The sequence below is a fragment of the Prorops nasuta genome, unplaced genomic scaffold, assembly GCF_024137725.1.
Source record: "Prorops nasuta isolate Cenicafe-Biocafe unplaced genomic scaffold, Cenicafe_Pnas_1.2 PNAS00015, whole genome shotgun sequence".
Classification (NCBI taxonomy): Eukaryota; Metazoa; Arthropoda; class Insecta; order Hymenoptera; family Bethylidae; genus Prorops; species Prorops nasuta.
In genome coordinates this window covers 94540-116967 of record NW_027116812.1, presented here as the reverse complement: position 1 = coordinate 116967, position 22428 = coordinate 94540, and the positions used below count along the sequence as shown (strand labels likewise).

The window sequence follows — 22428 nt, the reverse complement described above, 5'->3', positions numbered from 1 at the left end:
ATGACATACCGCGTGTAACATAAATTACAGATTTCGAGCAAGGTTTAGGCCCAGTCCCTATGTCACCCCGATCTCATAAGCCTTGATCAAACTGGAATAAATTAAATATGCTATATTATATGTTACGTAAAATATAGCATACTTAAAGTGCATCCAACCGACTTCAACCCGATTCAGCCATTAAATAAAATACGCGATATGATTAGTTGATTAATTTTTCGGCCTTATCCCATTAGTGGACAAATGGACCCAGGTGCAGAACAATGGTTGCATTCAGTAGAGACAACAGTTGCGGAACTGTTGAGTAATTCTTTTTAAACTTCTACTTCTATTGGATAAAATTATAGGATCTAAGAGTAATAGCTAATAACATACACCGCTCCCTCAACATTTGTCTCTACTGAATGCCCTGAATGCAACCATTGTCAGCAGACATTAAAAGGTTATATGTATGTACAAATTGGTACAAATTTATCTGATGTGGAAATTTTAATTGCTAAAATGACCGAAAAGAATATTAATTCCACGTTAGTTAAAAGAGTCAATAAGTTACTTGAATCAAGAATCGAACATGATAAAGTAATTTGTAATTTTTATAAATAATTTTACAAATTTATTATAATCATACGAGTATTAAATATATTGTTTAATATTACTCTTTTTATTACAGGAAACATTAGAGGCACTGAAAGAGCTTTCAACTTTTTTTACTGAAAATACATTAAATGCAAGAAGAAATTTAAGAAGTAAAATAGAAAGGAGGAGCTTAGCTATAAATGAAGAATTTTTATCTGCTTTTAGAGAAGTTAAAAACTCGTTAGATTTTATTTACGATAATGTTTTAACAATGAATAATTCAGTTCAATCTATGACTAATAAATTACAAGGTACCAAAACCCAAATACTACAACTAATTGATCAAACTGCAAAGCTGCAGAATGAAAGGTAAAAAACAATAACATATATTCAATTATAATGAATGTATTATTCAATTTATCTGAATAATGTTTATTCTAGTCAAATACTATCAATGCAGCAAGATGTGGCAAATGCTTTTATAAAATGTTTTCAATTAACCTCAAATGAGATAGCTACATTACATGGAACTTCAAGAGAGTCACCTATAACTGAAGAATTTTTTACTGTAGTAAATCGTGTTCAAGAAATTCATAGTAATTGTAGAGTTTTAATGCAGTCTGGTTATCAAACTTTAGGCTTAGATATTATGCAAAGAATGACATTGCTTCAAGAGTCAGCCCTTGAAAGGTTATATCGATGGACCCAAACTCATTGTAAACAAATAGAAGATGAATTATTAGTACCGTTGCTTATTAAAGCTATGAATAAATTACAAGACAGGCCAGTTTTATTCAAGTAAACAACTTTAATTGTGATATGTTTCTTTACATTCAATTGTATTAATGACTAAGGACTTAACTATTTTCATTTTCAGATATATCATAGATGAATACTGTTCTTCCAGAAGGTCTTTATTAATTAGCTCTTTTATAGATGCATTAACATTAGGTGAAGGAATAAAGGGAATGCCTAATCCTATTGAAATGCATTCAAATGATCCAAAACGATATGTTGGAGATATGCTTGCTTGGCTTCACCAGGCAATTCCAGTAGAAAAAGAAAACATTTTGACCTTAGTCAAAAAATGCAATAAAGCAGGTATGATCTTTGATAAGTGCAAGTAAAAACATTTATATATATTGACGATTTCGCGCGCTCTTAGACGTGTTATGCAGCGACGCTTAAAAAATTTGCTCTAAAGCTGCAGACATAAAGACGCTATTTTTGTTTTGCTTTAAAATGTCGTATTATTTATAACACAAACTAAAATTTCACTGTCTTTAATGAATGAACATTGCATAAGTTATTTCAATCAGTTCTTGTTTAACTGTTGATAGAAGCAGGCATTACATAAACTGTATTGCGTTGCGAGATAATACGTCTGTGAAATTGCACTAGGCGAGAATAGTCGTTTGTAGCCTTATGGAAATAGTATGTGCTGACGGCGCAATATAATACGTCCAAGAGAGTATACTATCTTTTAATAGCGGTTAATTCTAAATGAAAATCGATTTCATACTTCAAGCGAAAATTAGCTATAAATGTAACGAATATCTTGTATTCGCTAACCCGACTGTTCGTCGATATATCGATCAGTCCGCTTCACAAAGTAAAAACTAAGGTGAAAAAGTTTAAAGAATTGTTTAGACTATTAAAACCACATCATAGTAGATAAAATTAAGTGCTACATGTTTTACAAGGGTGCACTTTTATAAAAATTTCGATAAATAATATTTTTTAATATAATTCTTCATAAACTTTAATCCTGGAACACATTTGATGCTAATTCTTTTTTCCAACTTGTAGTTGGTCGATATATATCGGCCACCCCCGCCACTAAAAAGCTAATGTAATGAAAATATTGCAGATATATCGGATCAAATTAAACAAGCACTAAATAATATAACGGAAGGATTGTGTCATCCACTACAATCAAGGATTGAAAATGTCGTAATGACAGACGCCCCAGCAACAGTCCTCTATTCAGTTGCGACACTTATTAGATTTTACAAAGCAATAATTCAACAAGTTATACCTGACAGCATTCTAGGTTCTACTTTGGCTGATTTGCTTCTACTAAGTGAGAAGAGCTTCTTAAGTAGACTACAGAGAGAAACGAGAATAGCTCTTGGAGATCGAGCAGAACCACCAGGAAATGATTTGGTTCCTGCTCCATCTGTTTCAAGGCTTCTGTCATTGCTCAATGAAATTTTATCTGTAGCAAGTATTGCTGATGATAGAGAAAGGGATATGTTACAAGTAAGTAAGCATAGAATGATTTTATATATTCATTATTTTGAAATATTGTAATTTAAACAATATTTTAGATCGTGTCGTGCATTGTAGATCCTTTATTACAAGAGATTAATGAAACAGCATCCAGATTACCAACAATCGATATGGCTGTTTATTTATTAAATTGTATGCATCAAATACAGTCAACATTAGCTTTGTATGAATATATGGACCAAAGATTAGAAAGACTGCAGGTATATTTATATATAAAGCTATCATATTATCTAGTAAAACATATTTTTATTAGATTTCTCGTCTGCTTTTAGGCCCAATCTGATGCGCAAATTGATACACTTACATCGGAACAAGCAAGCTCACTGGTTGCAAATTTAAATCTTGGTTCCATATATACTATTTTACAGGGCCGTGAGCAAGGACCGTTGTCTTCTATACCTGGCATGGATTCGTTAAGCGTCAAAGAATTTACGGTAAATTATTTTACTAAACTATCACTTAAATAGAAAAGCAATTATCACTCTTATTTCTTTATTCTTAGAATAAACTAGAAGGCTTTCTGATTATGCCGGATGTTCTTCTTTTACCGCAAATCAGTTTACTGCAAAGCGGCAGTCATCGCGAAACAACGCAAAAGAGATCATTTGAAGTAATTGGGGCTATTTACAAGCAGTTGTACGAAGCTTGCTTTGATCCAAAAAATTTATATCAAAATCCAAGTGCTTTATTTTCAAGAACTCCCGATGAACTATTAAAAGCACTAATGCTACATTAATTAATGTAAAGCTCCATCAATATTATAATTCTACATAAAGGAATTATCGTACTTCCATAATATTTAAAATTGTATATAGGAATATTTTGAAATAAACTTATGATACGAATGATCACCATTACGAGAAGGCCTTCTGATTATAAATTAAAACTTATAAATAATGAAGTATAAAGTTAAATTAATGTAGCAAATTGCGAGGGTAAGTGATTGGTCAGTGATTGGAGTGGCTAAGCTGTACCGGATGTTTATTGGACGGATCGGTTAGGTGGTAATGGCTGCCGAGAGGAGAGTAGATGCGCGCGCCTTTCGGGGTCGTCCGTATTCCGTAATCCGTGTATCCCGTCAGTCAGTCTTTAGCTTAGTGTGGAGGAATGCGGTTGCATCTGAGTTTTATTTGCGAGTCGCGCGTCTTTCATTCGGTAGTGGCAACGTTGTGTTGACTCAAATCGGTTCGCGTATTCACAATCAACCCGAGGGGAAATTTGGACATGCGTGGCATATCGTGAAACATAACATGTTAAAGAACGAGATTTAAAAGCTCGTTAGCTGCGCGTGTAAACACACAATGGACTTGGTTAAATCGTGCACAAAGGACGGATAGAAGGCAGTGCGTGAGTGGAGTATACTGTACAGTGGTGGTCAAAATGGCGGAGTCGAGTTATTATCAGGTGAGTTGCAGGTCCTTTCAACTTTTCTTTGGCAGCTCCTTGATACGTTTATCCATTGGTTCGGATCTTCCTTCTCGAGCATCGTAATTATTCAAGGTTTTCGATCAAAAGCCTTTACCGTAGCCTTGGATAGCTCCCTTCCCGGTGTTCTGTTTTTAAGCCTACCGATCTACTCTCTTAGCAATAAATCGCCACTGTTTCCGCCAGCGCACGATCAGCCCTTTCAATCTCGATTCCTCGTTTCGTTGGATCAAAATTAAAGCTGTCGTTCCGAAGACTTTCAGTTTGAGTAGATACAATGCAAACAAAAATACGGGCTTGTATATGTTCGGGAGTACAGCACCTGCTCCTCTGCTATTCAACCAACCAACAAGTGGAATTCCCTGACAGCATTGGCAACGGAGCAGCGAGGCGGAAACAGGCATCGGTCGTAGGGCTCAGCGCCGATCTGAACGGATTCGAAAAGAATACTACTATAGGCGGAGTAGGCGAAAACACCATTACCGGCGGCAACATCGCTTATTAACGACGTCGTTAGAAGAGCGTGGAATCTGTGCTACAGGAAATCCCAAGCAGCCAAGATATAATCAAGGAGCCACCGGTTCTCGTCCCAAACTTTCACATCAAACGCGAAACCATTTTCGACTGTGCGTGCTACGTTCCAATTATGGACTTGACAGATGCCCGCGCTTCAATTGCTATTTACCCTTGAAACTTTCTCGTAATTTCTTCCATCGCCTTGTCGTATATTTATTAATTATTCATACGTCATACAGCAACGTACTTCTCGCATGTACAGTGTTGCCATTGATTTCTGCCCTTCTGTCCGTCAAACCATAATATTCTTCCACGGACTCTATAGTATCCATTCATTTCACTCGCGACACAGTTATATTATAAAAATATCTCGCGTCTCTCCTATGATTTATTTCTTTTTGATTCATCGTAATCATTACGATTGATGCCGTTGTCGACTGCCTACGCGAATGGTTTCATAATTTGCAAACGGATGTTTTATACGGTACGGCGCGTAATCTAAAAATAAAACGTTTTGATGGGGCCTCGTACGTTACGATGTTGATCTTGAGTTCTATTTCCTATACCGAAGAACGTCTCTGTATTTTCGGCAAGTGATATACCCAAATAAGTATAGGTATTTAGAGACCGCGTGATTTATATCTCAACTATTTTCTTCTCTGACAAATTATTCTTCTATTTTTTTAATCTCTCGTACTTAAACTATATTTAAATATCAAAGGGTAGAAGAATTAATTAGTTCAAAATGGATTTTTCGGCTCTTTCATTTCTAATGACGTTTGGATTATTCATTTCAGTACCACCCACTTTCTTACTTAGTCATGATTTCTTGTTCGTTGGTCTGAAGCTACTTGGTGCAATTTGTGTAAAGCATGTTTGCCCGGACCCTACTTATACATAATAATATTTTTTTTGAACCGACTGGTAGAAACATTAAAATATTATCAAAGCAGAAATCTCGTTGGTAAAATAATTGATATTTTGCCGGTACTTGTCGTGTGATAAAAAGCTATAAAATAAACTCTCCTTAATCATGCAATCGCATGTTTTTCCTCTATATACCTCGTGCATGGATATACTATAAGAGAAAATAAGAAATAAAAAGAGGGGGAATTATCGTATACGATCGGTTGATACTATATACTTGCCGCGTGTAGGATTGTTGTCATTTGTAATTATAGAAACACCCTAGGCCTTTTCGCAGTTGAGAATCGCTGTTATCGTGCCGTCTGATAAGAGATAACGATATCGGCATTCTACTCAAACTTAGTTTGTCTCTGAAATTTAACCGACGTATCGCGTATCTGTAAGAACAAACTGGGCCTTTCATCAGGATTAGAGTGGCCAGGATTTTTTTCCGTGTGTTCCTTACAATTTTAAAAAGTTAATAGTGCATTATGAGTGCTCGCGCACCTAATTTTCTCGTACAACGCGAAAATAAGACGTTTTCTCTTTCCGAACTGTGAATCTTGAGGACAAGTCAAACGCCTACGAAGGTTTAAAATTACATCATCGGAACATCAGTCTCGTTCCCCGAAGTATTCTTCGCATTTTCGTCGTTATTGCTGGAAAATATCTGTAAAGTTGCCGAGAGAAGAAAAAACATCATGTCGTTTATTAATTTGCGAAGGAAGGAAAAGCGTAGTTTGGTCAAATTCGTACCAAGGCCCTTGTCAACGCCACAATGTTTATGGAATTGTATCGCTCCTTGTATGGTATGTGTCGCAGGTAGATCATGAAAACAACAACAAACAGGCACTTGTCCAAGTTTTGATCGATTCAATAATAAACAATAATACCGAGATTTGACAAATGAATGTTATATCATTGGAGTATTACTCTCGTTCCCCGAAGTATTCTTCACAGTTTAGTCATTACAGCTGGAAATGTCTATAAAGTTACCGAGAGAAAAAAAAACATCTCATGTCGTTTATTAATTTACCAAGAAAAGAGAAGCGTATTTTGGTCAAATTCGTGTACCGAGACCCTTGTCAACACCACGTACAATGTTTATGGAATTATATCCTTTCTTGTATTGTATGTGTCCCAGGTACATCATAAAAACAATAAACAGAGAAAAACTTGTGCAAACTTTGAATAATACAGAGAGTGGACGAGTGAATGTCATATCATTGGAACATTAGTCTCGTTCCCAGAAGTATTCTTCGCATTTTAGTCGTTACGGTTAGAAAATATCTGTACTTAAAGTTGTTATGAGAAGGAAAAACGTCAGGTCGTTTATTAATTTACGACATAAGGAAAAGCATATAGTTTGATTTGAATAAAATAATTTTTTATCTCAGCGTGTACCGAGACCCTTATTGTCAACACCACAATGTTTATAGAATTGTATCGCTCCTTGTATGATATCTGTCACAGGTACGTGGTGGAAAGACAAACAGAGACTCGTGCAAACTTGTATCGATTCAATAATAAGCAACAATACAGATATTCGACGAATGAATGAACTTGGAAATTAATTGCAAAATGACTTACGTGTCGTTCGAGCGAATATGACTCACCAGTAGTTTGGAGCGTCGTTAATCTCTTTTGTAAACAGATTTATTTCCATTGAGTGTTCATAGAAATTCTATTGATAGTCTTGATGAAGGTTAATAGTTAGCTAATCTGCTATCGTTGTTTCACCGTTGTCTATTAATAAGAAATTTTCGTGTACTAACACCAATAAGATTTGATATTGATACTTTTGTCGCTTTATGAATCACACTCGATCAAGTCCTATATCCGTTTCTCAATAGCTATATAGTAGCTTATACATCCGTAGTCAACTTGGAGCGGTTTCCGGTGAACCGAGCTACAAGTCTCCTTCACATTTTCCTTTAAAACTTAATTTCTATGTTTCAATTATGGTTTTCTTCATTGAGACGAGACTAATTAACTGTGGAAATTAGAAAAGTATTATTGATAGTCCTGATAACGTTTAACAGTAGCTAGTCCATCACCATCGACTATTGATAAAAAATGTTCACCTATTAACACTAACAAGATTTTTGCTATTGATACTTTTCTCGCTTTGTAGATCACGCTCGATCAAGTCTCATATCCGTTTTTCAAAAACCATAGTAGTTTGTACATCCGCAGTCAACTTGGAGCGGTTTCCGGTCAACCGAGCTACGACATTTATTCATTTTCCTTTAAAATTTCATTTATACGTCTGAACGATATTTTTCTTGGTCGAAACGGGGCTAGTAAACTATGGAAATAAGAAGAGTACGCGAGTAATTTATGTTTATGAAACAAGTTTAATCCTGCACAGCGGCTAAAGTTGTACAATCATATATATGTATATTATAAAGTTATTAGCGATAAAAATTTAAACACTCGTATTAAAAGACATAAGTAGTGATCAGCGTTAAAATCTATTTCAGGGTGATTATATTAGGCATCCTGTCCTTTATGAACTGTCAAGCAAGTACGGAGTGGCTGGCAGTGACCAGGTGCCCTTGCCAGCTCGTCTCGACGAACTCCGGGAGCACATACGACGAGAAATACGCAAGGTATGCAATTTTTTTACTCCTCCCTATATATATATATATATATATATATACCTCTCTCATTTTTATCTCACTCATTGCCCTTTTTCAGCTTCTTATTTGGATATCTTTGTTAATTAACAGCATGTGAAAGTCGATCCAAATTTTCCTGGCAATGCTCGATCATCGTGACGTATATACATGACAATATCAATGACTAGAAAGACCCTAAAAAATGTAAATAATTCACTCTTGTAGTGGCATACACACACCTCATTCCCCACCTCTTATAACATTTTCTTCGGCTACTTTGATTTCTAAAATTCTATGAAACTATACTTGTAAATGAATAATGATAATAATAATAAATTTGTAGAGTGTACAACGTTTAGATGTTGATGTATAAAATAAAAAGAAGTATTTCTAGTTTGTGCGCCACATTCTAACCTACATTGACCCAACTACTCGTCCATCAAGCAGTTAGACCTAACCGACCCAAGCACGCTAACAAACGTAGCCTCTCACTCTCTCTCGCTTTCTCTCGCTCTCTCCCTTGTATGTGTATTGTCTCTCGCAGTCTCTTCCTCTCTATTTTCCGTCTATCACTCACACCGTGCAAACTGTGTACACCTATCCGTGGGATTGTACCAAATAAAACTTCCCATTAGAGTTTTCTTTTCTTTCCGTATAGAAAAAGGCCAGTGCACAGCCGTTTAAACGCGGGATTACACGGACCGAGCGTTTAGCGTTCTATATATATTTAATTGTAACCAAATTAGCTGAAAACTTTCTACACAAAAGTCACGTTTATCGCGGGTAAAATTAATTAAGTTTCATTCGCGGTGCTGCGATAGATTTGGGAAAAGTAGGAGGAGAGAGACATTGTTGAAAAAGATTTTATTAAAGCGATAGGAGATTCGGTGTTGTTTTACCTCGAGTTTCATCTCGGTGCTTTCACGATACTTTTAAACATTATATTAATTGAGAAAGCCGTAATTTTATAACGCTTCGCACACGTGTGTGTATTTTTCTTTTAGCCCATCAGATTGCTTTCAGGATCTCGAGGATAGATAATCATCCGAACCAAGTCTCGATAACATTTATACTCGCGTCGAGAAAGGAAATTATTAGAAAATGCAATGTTGCTTGCTAGAATTAAGAAAGAAAGTCTTATTGCTGGTATTATAAGGTATAATAGAAACTAGTAAACTATATGCCCAGTGGGATCGAATAATGTATCAACTCGATCACTGTTATAAATTTATTTACGCGTTTCATGATTAAATCGCAATTGCACTTCAGCATCGTCCAGTCAACCGTGCAGGTTAAGACCACGTCGAGTTATAGCCTCGTATATTAATTTTCAATCTTTGCTCCAGCGATATCGATTAATGAGATTTTTACTGTTTGTTTACATTTATACATAGGAGCTCAAGATAAAAGCTGGCGCGGAGAAGCTGAGAGAGGTGGCGACCGATCGCAAGGCCCTCTCCCACGTCGCAACGATCGTGAAAAAGGCGAATAGCAAACTGAACGAACTGCAGGCCGAGTTGCAGCAACTCGAGAGTCAAATTATCCTGACGCAGGGTCAGCCACAATCCCCGCAACAGAATCACTCCAATGGCCAAGGTAAGTGACTGACTAGAGGAGCCAGATACCATCGTCGTAGTGGTTTTCGCTCTAACGCGCCAGACGAGCGCAGCAGCGTTGACCGGCGGCCGGCACGGAACCTCCGATTCTCTTCTACTCACCTCCCCCCCTCTTTAACCTCCAATCACTGCTCTTCGGCTCTCCAGCCCGGTCCGCTCTGGTCCGGTCTTTTCTACTCTCTTCTCTAATCTCAGTTGTGCACTCTACTAGCATCTACCCAATCCTCGCTCAAACGAGTTTTATATAACTCTCGAGCTTCGTTATCCACGATCGATCACTTTTCATCTCGTTTGCTCGCTTTTCCTATATTCCATTTCCCACGCGAACCCCTCATTTTATTACCGTTTTCTCTCTCTCTCTCTCTCTCTCTCTCTCTCTCTCTCTCTCTCGAATCTTTTTTTATTCTTCCTCGCTGAGGTATAGTAATTCTGTACGAATTCAATTACACGATTCTCTACTGATTGTTATGATACGATATATATATTGTCAACATTGCGTGGACTTTGTCCCTCGACGAACACATCGTTTCGACGCGGGTTTCAAACTTTTCTTTTCTCGTTAGGTTATAAGTATTGGTGTATGGTTTTGAAAAGGATGAACTTTTTTGTACGGTACACAGGTTTCGCTCGAGCCTCGTTCTTCGGAATTCGCGTATTTCGTTAAATTTGTGTGAGTGTGGAGAGAAATGTATAATGGACGAGGTTGAAAACGTGGGTTTGTTTATTATTGGACGAAGAGACGTTTTGTACGAGGTTGCTCGTAAGCCTGCAGGATGCAAGCGAGAACTTTTGTTTACGGGAGAGGAAAAAAGGATAAAGTTATTGTTTATTGCATCGAAAGCAGTGAAGTGTGTGGGCCATCGGAACAGCCGAGTGAACCTATTGTTCTGGGTCATGTGATTTGAGCCGAGATAAAAGAACAATATATGGCCAGTGTCTTTTTTCAGATAACGTTATATATGTGTGTGTGTGTGTGTGTATGTGGTTATTGAATACACGCCAATAATGGCAATAGTTTTGCACGCGCGAAAAGACACGTGCTTTGATATTTCAAGCAAACAGTTGATTCGGTATTTTTTAAACGAATAAATTTTTTTTTTGCACAAAAAAATTAATTTAATAAACGAGTTAAATAATTTCGAGTCTGGCAATAGCAAATTAACGTCCCATTCTCCTGTCTCGGTGGTGCATCAACGACCGTTCCGTGTCGCGAAGCATAAGATACTTAATAATTCCATCGTTAATGGGAGCCCGTCCAATCGTCTCTGCTTCATAAGCTCAAACGGCCTGTTCGGCTGCTCTCCAATCGAGTTAGCAAATCGAGCGTGCAAATCACACGTGCATACAGCTAAAGTGCCAGTTGTCTCTCTGCCGTCGATATAACGATCAAATCATTGATCGGTGACGTTGGACCCGTGACGTTTCACATTTATGTCACTTTAAAATCATTTATTTATTATTCAAATGATTTTCTGGATGCTGTGTGCTCATGGGAAATAATTGTTCACTGCTTATTGGTATTTTGTTAGGAAACAACCAGTTGTTGTTCTACCGTCGATATAATGATCGAATCATTGATCAGTGACGTAGATTCGTGACGTGTCACGCTTAAGTCACTTTAAAAAATCATGAATTTATTATTCAAATAATTTTTTGGATGCTGAGTGCTCATGGAAAATAATTGTTCACTGATCCTTATCGTTGTTGTTCCAACTAACAACTTTTGAAACAACCAGTTGTCGTTCTATCGTTGATACGACAATTGAGTGATTGGTCAATGACGCTGAATCCGTGACGTTACACGTCTATCACCGAGAAAAATGCTTCGACCAACGAACAATTTTTCTCAGTGCATCTGAGTGACTGTAACAATTATAAGAATTTATTAATGAATTGATTTTCAGGATGATGATGAAGGAGAGCCCCTAAAATTGTTCACTGCGCTTATCGTCATCGTTGTAATAAGGAACTTCTCTGAAAGAGCCAATTGCCAGACACCCCGAGGCATCCACTTTCGAGTCATCGTCGTTCAAATATTATATTATCCATTTGCTTCGGTGGCACGTGACCTCCTGCTCGATTTCTCATGCTGAAGAGATGCTCGATCGATGATCGATAGCCTGGAAGATTCAACGTTTCATTACCGTATAAATCGGTGATGATTGTCAATACCTATGTTTACCGCAATTTTATCTGCCCTTTTCTCAGTTGGTTTACTGGGAAATAGCACGACGAAGTAGTATTCTGCACAGTTTGAGGAATAATAATATCTGATATTTTACTTATTGTGTCTGAACGAGCTTCAACGTTGTTGAGCCAGTCGCCAACCGTATAAATTAGCAGTGATTAACGCGGATCTAACTAATCAAGGATCGTGCCATTCACTGGCGCAACTGCTTGCTTTTGGGCCTGCAGGCCTCGCTTGAAACATGTAATTTGGCACGTGCAGTGCAATTTAAAGAAAGTGTTTGTGAATTTGTATATTTTTATATATATATATAGGATTAAACGAGTGGAATGTAAATAAACTTGGATACGCGTTGGTAGGGTAAAGAAAGAATAGCCATAAATAAAATGTTATAATGATGCAAGGGAAAAGAGGATATTAATAGTGTTATAAAAGATTAATTAAGAATTAGCGTTTAAAATAAAGCTATCAGGGAAAGTGTGCATATATTTATATATATATATATATATACTTGTAAAGAATTTCTAACTGGTTTATCGAGCAATTATTTACCGTAACTCATTGTAATTTTCTCAGTTTTCCGTTCCTCTCTGTTCATAGACTTGTTTTAAATGACAGTATAAGTAGTGTGTGTGTGTGTGGTAACTACATAAATTCAGATCTATCTAGATTTTCTACACGAAATAAGTTTAGTCATCGTCGTACAGTCTCGGCTCTTGGAACTTAATTATGAAACGTTTACAGATTTTCTTCGATTCTCCCTGTGATAAAATTTCTCAGATATCGCCAATTCACTTAATCCACTTTTTGTCAAACCTCTCGCAGGCCTCCATGGCCTGACGTTTTTAGAAAGCTCGCGAGGTATCGACAATTACCTTCGTTATTATACTAAATATTCCGTGCAAATCTCGTTCATTAATCTTCGTTTCGTTGGAAATTATTATTCAATTAGTTACGGTGTAAAAGAAATTTAAATTACGTACACTTCTATTCGCATTTACCTCTGTGTTTCTCTTAAACTGCGATGTCTTATCGAGTTTAGTAGAAAATATCAGCTGTGAGCGGATTGCTCTTTAAATTACTTTTGTAATTAACTTTGTTGCTGCTTAATTTTCTGTAAATCAGTTTATATGAATTTTGTAATAATTATGTAATAATTCGTTTGATGTTTAAAAGGAATTTTAGAAATTGTTTAAATTGAGTAAAATCATCTTTGGTTGCTCGTACATTGTTATCAGTTTCTCATTGAATTTTCTAAATTGTTTTAAAATTTTCATAATATATAATAATAACGAGAAAATATGAATATTTTTTAATATTATAATAAAAGTGAGATTCGATACTTTCTTTATAGTTGAATAGAAGGAAAAATCTTGATAATATTCAATCGAATATCTATTTAAAGCAATTACAAAGGGAAAACTCGGGGAAAAGCGTTTTACGAACGATCACAGGAGTTCGTTTCCTGCCTCATTCGCTTCACATGTATTTTTAAAGATTTTTCATCGCTCGACTTCCGCACAAGACCATCTTTCAAGCACAACGGGAGAAAGTTCGTTCTCTCCTTATTCTTCTGCTTTGGAGACAAATCGCTGCACAAATAATAATACATTCCTTGTTCTATATTTTATTTTTTCCGCTCAAAACTCATGGTCTTTGGTTTGCTTAGACCTTCGGAATCACGTGACTACACACGAGTGAGAATTAATTAAAAAATATGTAAATTGATGCATGAAGTATCTGTAATAACCATTTTCAATCTTTTTTTAAATCGATCTAGACTTCTTTTTAATTAAAAAAAAATATTGTGTTATTAATAATGTCATTGAGTTAAGGTTAACGCGATGTTATAGGTCCGCGGCTATTGGTTAAGGGGATATCGTTGCACACGTTTCCGTTGTGTGCAGAAAGGGTCCGAAGGGTCGAGAGTGCTTCTCAGATCGAGATCGCGTTTCAGAGGCGAACCCACGCTTTCGCATTCCACCTTGACTCTCCTTGCCTTCCCTTTTCACAGGTGGGGGGGGGGGGGGGGGGATCGCGGCATCCTTCGGTTTCCTTGGAAGACTACCTGGATCCGTGTCTTTACAGTCGATTTAAGGAGCCGTGACGCGTCGCGCGAGTGCTGTACCGTGAATAAAGCAAACTTTTACCGAAAGAACGCGCCATCCTGCACTCTCTGCCAAAGACCACAACTAACATTTTTCCAGACATTTGCTTCTAGGAAAAATTTCATGCGCGACTCGATGCAGTCTCTATCGAATACTTGGTGCTGCTCGAGAGATACTGTTCCAAAGTATTCGTTAGTTTCAGTCACAATAAGAACTTGCTGTTTTTGAAACTCGTTTCTAGAGGAGAGATTAAAATTAGAGACGCTGTTGCGTTGTTAAGATGCGAATCTTAGGAAGTTGTGAAATTGGATATTAGTTTTCGTTTAAAATGATGAAAATAAAAAGAAGTAAAGCACAGTTTGCCACTCGATGATATAATTGCTTCTCGTGTCTTTGAACAAATGCAATCTGGGTTAACGAGTGAATAGTGCAACTATATATATATATATAGTAGTCGTTCCACGGCTGTCAACATTGGTTTATAGTATGCTATATTATCATATCGTAAGAGCACGAATGAAACATAATACAAACTCATTATGTCAGCTCACACGCTCTTCAGGAATCTCAGCCAATCAAACTGTATACATGTTTCAAAGGGATTAACACTTTTTCTTTACTGCATATATGTATTAGTTTTATATTCCATTTCTGACAACACGTTTCTGTTGTTTTTCGCACAGACTGTCGAGCTATAGTTCAACGAACGTTTTTATGAACTGTATACTGGGACGTACAGAGGACAAAATGTATCAAATGTTTTTGTTTTGTTCAAATGTCAACTCTCGAGTGATTTTTGGTACTGAAGTTCCAAGAAAACGTCTGTATTCTCATTGACATTTTTTGTGCCTCATCCACCAACTACAATGGGTAACTTAACAGAATCCAGCTGCTATTTACAAACATTTCATTCGAAAAGGTGTAAACACTATATAAAACTACTTATTATAATTCATGGAAATTGAACGAAATAAATTTAAAATGCAAGTTAAAATGGTCTGCAGTGCTCCTTTGTGTTCTTGTTACCTGTAATGTGTCTCCGGAAATATGTAATACTAGCCTCGTGTAGTTAATGATATTGAACGTTACACTTCCGGACAGTGTAAACCTTGCATTGTGGTTTTACGAATGGACGTTAAGTCTTAATAATAAGAGCCTCGATATTTTGTATTCGACGTTCTTTCAATGAATATAGAATGCTTGTTTAATTTTCATTTAAAAATAGAGTATTTATATCGTTTAACAAAAGACACGATTAATAAATCAAACGCGAGACGCTCAAATGCTAAATTATTCTGAAAGTAATTTAATTTTGGTGTCTGGACGAGGAGACGTAATTTCCACTAAAATTGCAAACTCAATTATCTCCCTTTTCTGATATTCCTGTTATATTATTCCATGATGTGACTGTATAGAAGCTGTGACTAACAAACGTCAATTTTCCAAATTAACGTTTTCGACGTATTTCTATTCTCCGAAATAAATGTCATAACACGATTACTCGTTTTTCTCAATTTCCCATTTCACCTTTTCAATAAGCTTACGTTAATCATGAAATCAGTAGAGATATTGCTATAGCATACCGTGCCAGTCATCATTCTGCGAATATGGAAGATCGATAAGGCGTTGTGAGTCACGAAATACTAGCACATCTCGTAACGTACGATTACCTCAGAGTATTACAATTGCATTGCTGTATAAATAAAACTTTTACCTGAGCTGTGTGTTGTTTTAACATCTCTCACATTTTATCGAGCATTCTTTCCACGGAAAATAGCCTCTTGTGTTATTGTTTATGAATAAATAAAATACTAAAACTTTTGAGAGCCAAACCCAGTAACGCAAATAATTCTCTCGAGTAACAGAGAAGATTGAAACTACCATTCTGATGGAAAGGCTTTGAATAAAAATTTGCTTGTACGAAAAGTAAGACAAATAAATTCAACGACATACATTTTTGCAGCAATAAATCATTCGAATAGGTAAGTCTATGGATTGAATTTTAAAGCTGTTCGCCAATTTCCATAAACTTTCTATCCAATTGTAAGAGTTAATAAAAACATTATTTATCCTCTCTTAAAGAGCAGCAAAGGCAGCTTGAACGTAAGAAATTACAGCCTCGGTGAGCGATATCTTTCGGATGGAGCCTCTTTAGGATAAATTGATGTGTACGGTGCAGCACGCTTTAACCCAGAATAGGTCGATTCCAGTGGATTTTAGGGTAATCGTAACCGTTTAGCGAGACTCTTAGCGTCACGCTATATACATCCTGCTCGAAAATAGGGAAATATTTACGCGATGGGACAAATGACGTTAATGGAACAACATTTTCATTCCTTCGATTCTGCATAATTTGTAAAAATTTACAATTTATGTTAATTTTTCATAGCTTGCAAAGGTGCATTTATTTACGAAAATAAAATTAATTTTACGGAATAAAATACTTTTCTCAAACCTCTACCAAGTATCTAATAGCCACACGAAAATAAAATGCGAAAAAAATGTATATAAAACCCCAATTAAAATTATAACGTCACACTGAAAAATAAGCCTAATTAAAAACCTGCAATTACACATCTCTTTACGTCATGAATGAACTAATTGATTTTCGTATCATTGTTTATCATTCAGTTTTAATTTTCATACCAACGCAGCTCGTCTTGCAACAAGAATGTTAGACTCGACATTCTTGCGATTCGCGTCGACCGAGATTTCGCGTTTGTTTTGGTGTTGGATTTCAAAGCGAAGATTTTGCCGAATGCGGAAAAATCAAAGACACAAATATATATATATATATATATATATATATATATATAAGATACACATACACGAATGAAGCAAGAGCAGCAGCAAGTCGGTCAGAATTAATCACACGCTGCGTTCTAATACGCAACGTTGACGTAAGCCTCGCGCAGTTACATGACGAGACGCGAAAAGCACGCGTTCGGCTTAGTTTTTTAATGTCGACGGAAAACCGAAGCTCCTCTTCTCATCCCAGCGTTCTCGCGTTCAGCTTACGGTGTCTCGGTAATTATTTTAATCAGTGTTGCAAAGAGAATGCTCCTCCGTTCTATTCCTCGCTTTTAGGGGGGAGAGAGATATATATGGGGGGGGGGGGGGGTAAACTGCAATTGTCTTGGGCGCGTTAACGCTCGCGCGAGTTCTCATCGGTTCCACTTTATGATCGTCAGGAGCACTGCACCTTTCATGGAGGAAAAGCCTCTCTATATATACAGTTAAAATCATGAATGAACTCGCCTTCCTGGCTGCTCACCAGTCACCACTATCGCAACATTATCACACGACTACGGTAAATCTATACGACCAATCGCCTGGTTTAATCGTACAACGGTTATATGATTCGTAATTATGTCATTTGTGTTAGATGCATTCGTCTTTTTTTGTTCAAATGTGTTATTTATTTTTTTTATTTATATGTATTTTTCCTTCCTAGTCTTTGAGGCTTTATCTCAAAACACGAATGAACTTTTGCCTCTTGCACCGTGCCGAGCGTTGCAGCGGTTTCCCAGCAACGAGTTTCGCATCGTGTGGCATGGACGCGAGAGCCCTAACTCGTGTGTTCCGTTATTACTTTTTGCCAAGTTTTTGTAATACCGGTGTTTTTGTTTATTTTGCGAAAATTATATTCTCTTGTAGAGAATTAAATTTTGAATTAGTTAGTGATAATGATTTCATGAAAAATTGTGATTTTTTTAATTTCATTTGTTAATAAAATAAGTAGAAATGTACACTTAGCGAAATATAGTTTAATTAATATTCTGCTAAGGTTCCTGAATAACAGGATAATTGTTTAAATTTTTTAATTATACTTGCAGTCTTTGAGAAAATTTAGTTCTCAAGGTTATCAATTTTTTCAAGAATCGTAGCTCTCTTTATGTAATTTGTTTATTGAATAATCATAAGTACTGTATAAAAATCGTGTTTCTTATCTTTCAATAAGTTTTTCTACATTTACCAAGGAAAATAAACAGAGATAGCGTTCGTTTTGAATAAGGGTGAATCTCGTCATGGATAAAAGTAGCATTGGGCATGCAAGAACTCCTCTCAGATAAGGAACGTGCATGGAACGATCAGACTCAGTCCACCACGCGAGTTTTATGGTATAAAACAAGGCGCAGTCCGATCAAACGCGAAGAGATCCCGGGCTTCTTGTATTCTAAATTAGTATTAAGCTTTATACAATTTATCTAGTAGTATCTCTTTTTTTTTTTAATTTATAATCCTAATAATTTTAGGATATTTTTTAGCAATAATTTTCTTGACAATAAGCATGATATTGGAATTTCAAATAAAACAATTTATGTTGTCCATTTTTCTTATTCAAACTATAGTGCATCTCTCACTTTTTGGGGTGCGGGATGTTAATAAAAAAGCATAGAAAGAACGAGCGAGCGCTCGTACGTCCATGACACACGATGCAAAACTCGTTGCTTGGAAAGTCGCTGCCAACTCGAACGTTATCTTTCACAACTATCGAGTGTGTCATGACACAATTAAAATAAATAATCCCATGTAAGGTAACAGCCTTCTTTCATTATTGCAATTTACTGATTAACATGAAGACTTTCAATTTGAATAAATGTTATGCAATAATATCTTCTGCAGAATTATCGATAAAGCAATAAGGTACATTTAAATTTATCCCTTATGCAATTTAAATGGGTTTGCAGAGTTTTGTAGGTAGGAATGTATAGTTTGAATTTAAACAATTCACTTGAGTGAAAATTATAATTTTTCAATAACATAATAGTTCACCACACATAAATACTTAAATTGATTTTGCTTTTAAATACACATATTATTTTTCTTAAAATTAATAATTTCATTATTTCTTTAGCCAACATAATAAAAAACAACATCTATATCCATCATACCTGAAACGATTCAATTACATTAAAATTATAAAAAACATAAACATCAAGTAATATTTGAAGTAGTTTACCATTTTCACTATAATTATCCTAAAAACGTAGACTCGTCTCAAAGAATATTTTTTATTTTGTTGCAAAAACATTTCTTTAAACTTACCACACGGAAGAGATTCAGCAATACATTCGTATATTCCAATAAAGCAGAGATCTCAAACGATTCCTTATATCAAGCCATAATGACTGTAATCAGTTTCATTACATTAATAGCAAGCATAAACTCCATCGACCGAAGTATCTGTAAACTATATAGATATACCAATCTTTATAGGCCTTAATTGAACTAAGAAATACACACGTACAGCACCATGAAATTAACTACACCTATCAAAACAACCCAGAGCTTAAATCTTGACGCAATTTTATTATTTGTCGATTCGTATAATAATTGTTGCAAGAAAATATAGCACACAAAATGAACATAATTTGTAATATACGTCCTCGTTACGGAGAATAATAGAGACTTTTGATGCCACGTGTTGTATTATAAAGCAACAAAAGTGGCACTCTGTGTGAAAAGCCCCTTTTTCGTGCATTACGTTCGAGTGTGTGCGTTAATAATATTTCTCTTTGAAACTCTGCCCATGTGTACGTGTAGAATGTGCGCTAGGTGAATGATGGAAGTGTGTTGGGCCTCGGGGTGAGGTTGAAAGTGCGGGGAGTGTGCGGACTTTCCGAAACAAATAAACCTATTGTCGCTCTACTGGCTTGACTACTCCGGTGTGTACGTTCACTCTCATTCTAGTCGTCCGGAACCCCCCTCCCCCCCCTTCCCCTCTTGCAGCAGCTCGGTCTTGCCTGGTCTCGCCTAATATCGCCTATTTGTGCATGGAATAACGAAGCACGTGTTCGCAGTTCCAGCACAGTGCTAATTACACAATATTATTATTCTTTTCACCATTTCGAACCAATGATACCATTGTTGTAATTTAAAAGAAAAACTTTATAGATATTTAAACTTTAATATCGCTGATTTTAAGGTGATTGTCACTCTAGATATTATGTACTTTAATAGTTAAATTTTATATTTAAATTAAAATTTTGTTTTATAATTAATTCTGAAGTACCAAATAATAATTGATACGATGTAAAATAATTTGTTTTTCTCTTTTTGCATTTAAAGGGGTACACACACATCAATTTACCAATGTATTGGTTCGAGACTTTAGTGAGGATCCCCCAGATTTTACGACACAATACAAACGCTTTGTTTGTGTCGTTCTACTAGTTTAGCTTCCCTAGTATATTCATTCGTTCTCTTCTCGTCTGGTCCAAATGTAACGAAGCACTTATTTGCAATTTAATTGCTGTTACAATTAAATAGTTTTATTGTTTCATAATTTTCAAGAAATACCACTATTTTTGAAAATTAACATAATTATATCAAGCATATATATAATACTTTTATTAGAGTATTATAATACTAAGAGCAGAGCCTCTTGTAATATTTTTCACACATTTTTTACTGTTTCAAACCGTTACAGAAAATACACCGAGTCGATCTATATACTCATTTCCTATCACATACCGTTATTCTTTTTTGCCAGTTGCCTCTTACAGACTTTAATCACAGCAAATATTACGTTATGTAATATTATATTCATTCAGCGAACAAGAAAGCGTTTAAAGTAAGAATAATCATTAAAACTCGGTGTAAATATATTATTATTGATATAATTATCCCATAAACTGACATAGTCCAGTGGTTTTTTAATCTTGAGGCATATATGTGAGAAAATTAAAGTAATTTTAATTTTTTGCTAATCCTAGCTGTACGACTACTATCGACCGCTAAATACAAAGTACTATAATTCATACCTGCATAATATTTCTGTAGAGCATAAACCAAGATATAACTGTTTGCACTACCTTAAAAAAAGAAAATGTGTAATTTTGTTGCACCAGCAAGAAATGTTTTCATTACCTTACCAAACGGAAGAAAGTTAACGTCAAATCATAAAATCCAAAAGCAGAGATCTTGTAAGGCTGCTTGTATTGAGATATGATAAATGGTACGAGCTTCTGTATTCTAACTGAACATAAAAACCATTGACTAAAGTATCTAAAGATAATGCAGACTTTGTTTACTTCGAAGATATTTAACTAATACACAATGCAGCACTCTCGGATATTTACTTACATTTTTTCAGACAATTGCGAACTCAAATCGATAACTTGTTGACCCAAGAAACAATTTTTAAACATGTAAACGAAAGTTGAAAAAATTTCTATCGCAGGTATATAAGCTGTCGTCTGTAAAACAATGTTGTGTATATATTACAAAGCAAAAGAGTGACAGAAAAACATATACAGGGTGAGGCACTTAAGCCGCCCTAGAATAGGGATGCAGAAAGCAACGTATCTCTCTAACTATAAGAGGTATTAAATTTTTGCATAGCCCCTTTTCGAAGCCTCTTGTTTTTTGCTTCCAGAAAGATCATATGTGCAAAGTGAATATCCCTTATACTTAAAGAGATACGCGTCTTGTACTAATGCCTGGGACAGCTCAAGTGCCTCACCCTGTATATGTTCATAGACACCGCAAACGTAGGTGATATGGGTGCCCGAGCATCGACAAATTGCTGAACTGTATTTAAATTAAAATTAAATCAGCTATTTTAATTAGTTTGCTTGATGTTACACGGTGGCAACATCGGTTCCTTGTTTTTTAATGTTATATATATATATATATATATATATATATTTGGGTGGTCGTTAAAAAATTTTTTTTTGACGGATCCCCAAAAACCACTAGTATTTGATGAGAAACTACAGTGGTTGAAACCTGTGGCCTGACAAATGATAGAAACACGTGCCTCATTGCGATCAAATATAATTTTCGAAGAATTTTACAGTTTTTCGCAGATAACTCATTAAATATTCAATTCTATGAAAAGATGCATATAACCTTTTCTCTGCAGAATTAAATTCTACATAATAAAGGTCCTATACATTTTTCTTCTAGAATGCATACTAATCGAGATATTCCTGAAAAATCGATCCTCTTTTTCGTTTATACACATTATATTGACATATGCTCATATGAGTAGTTATTCTTATTTCGCTGTAGTTACACATTTTATTTCCCTTAATTTAATAAAATATGTTAATTGTACGGTAAACTAAAAATAATTATTCATATAAACATATCAATATAATGTGTATAAACGAACAAGAGGATCGATTTTTCAGGAATATCTCGATTAGTATGCATTTTAGAAGAAAAATGTA

At 35.6% G+C, this 22428-nt stretch overlaps 2 protein-coding genes across 4 annotated transcripts in view; both read left to right on the top strand.

The window, feature by feature from the left end:
- The first annotated feature begins 289 nt into the window (after positions 1 to 289).
- Positions 290 to 3725, top strand: Cog6 (conserved oligomeric Golgi complex subunit 6). The gene is made up of 8 exons (XM_066736232.1): positions 290 to 579; positions 671 to 945; positions 1018 to 1374; positions 1454 to 1677; positions 2447 to 2838; positions 2907 to 3068; positions 3141 to 3302; positions 3371 to 3725. The coding sequence occupies exons 1-8, from the start codon at positions 448 to 450 to the stop codon at positions 3602 to 3604; spliced, it is 1938 nt and encodes a 645-aa protein (XP_066592329.1). The 5' UTR covers positions 290 to 447; the 3' UTR covers positions 3605 to 3725.
- Positions 3726 to 6074: 2349 nt separating this feature from the next.
- The window catches only part of Pkn (serine/threonine-protein kinase N), a 32589-nt gene continuing 16235 nt past the window's right edge, over positions 6075 to 22428 (top strand). For 2 of the 3 annotated variants that reach the window (XM_066736760.1, XM_066736759.1), the window contains exons 1-3: positions 6080 to 6524; positions 8199 to 8327; positions 9731 to 9932. In XM_066736760.1, the coding sequence (XP_066592857.1) occupies positions 6417 to 6524; positions 8199 to 8327; positions 9731 to 9932 (439 nt within the window). In that variant the 5' untranslated portion in view covers positions 6080 to 6416. Of the gene's footprint in view, positions 6525 to 8198; positions 8328 to 9730; positions 9933 to 22428 lie in introns of all 3 variants that reach the window. The other variant, XM_066736761.1, reaches the window with a different exon arrangement.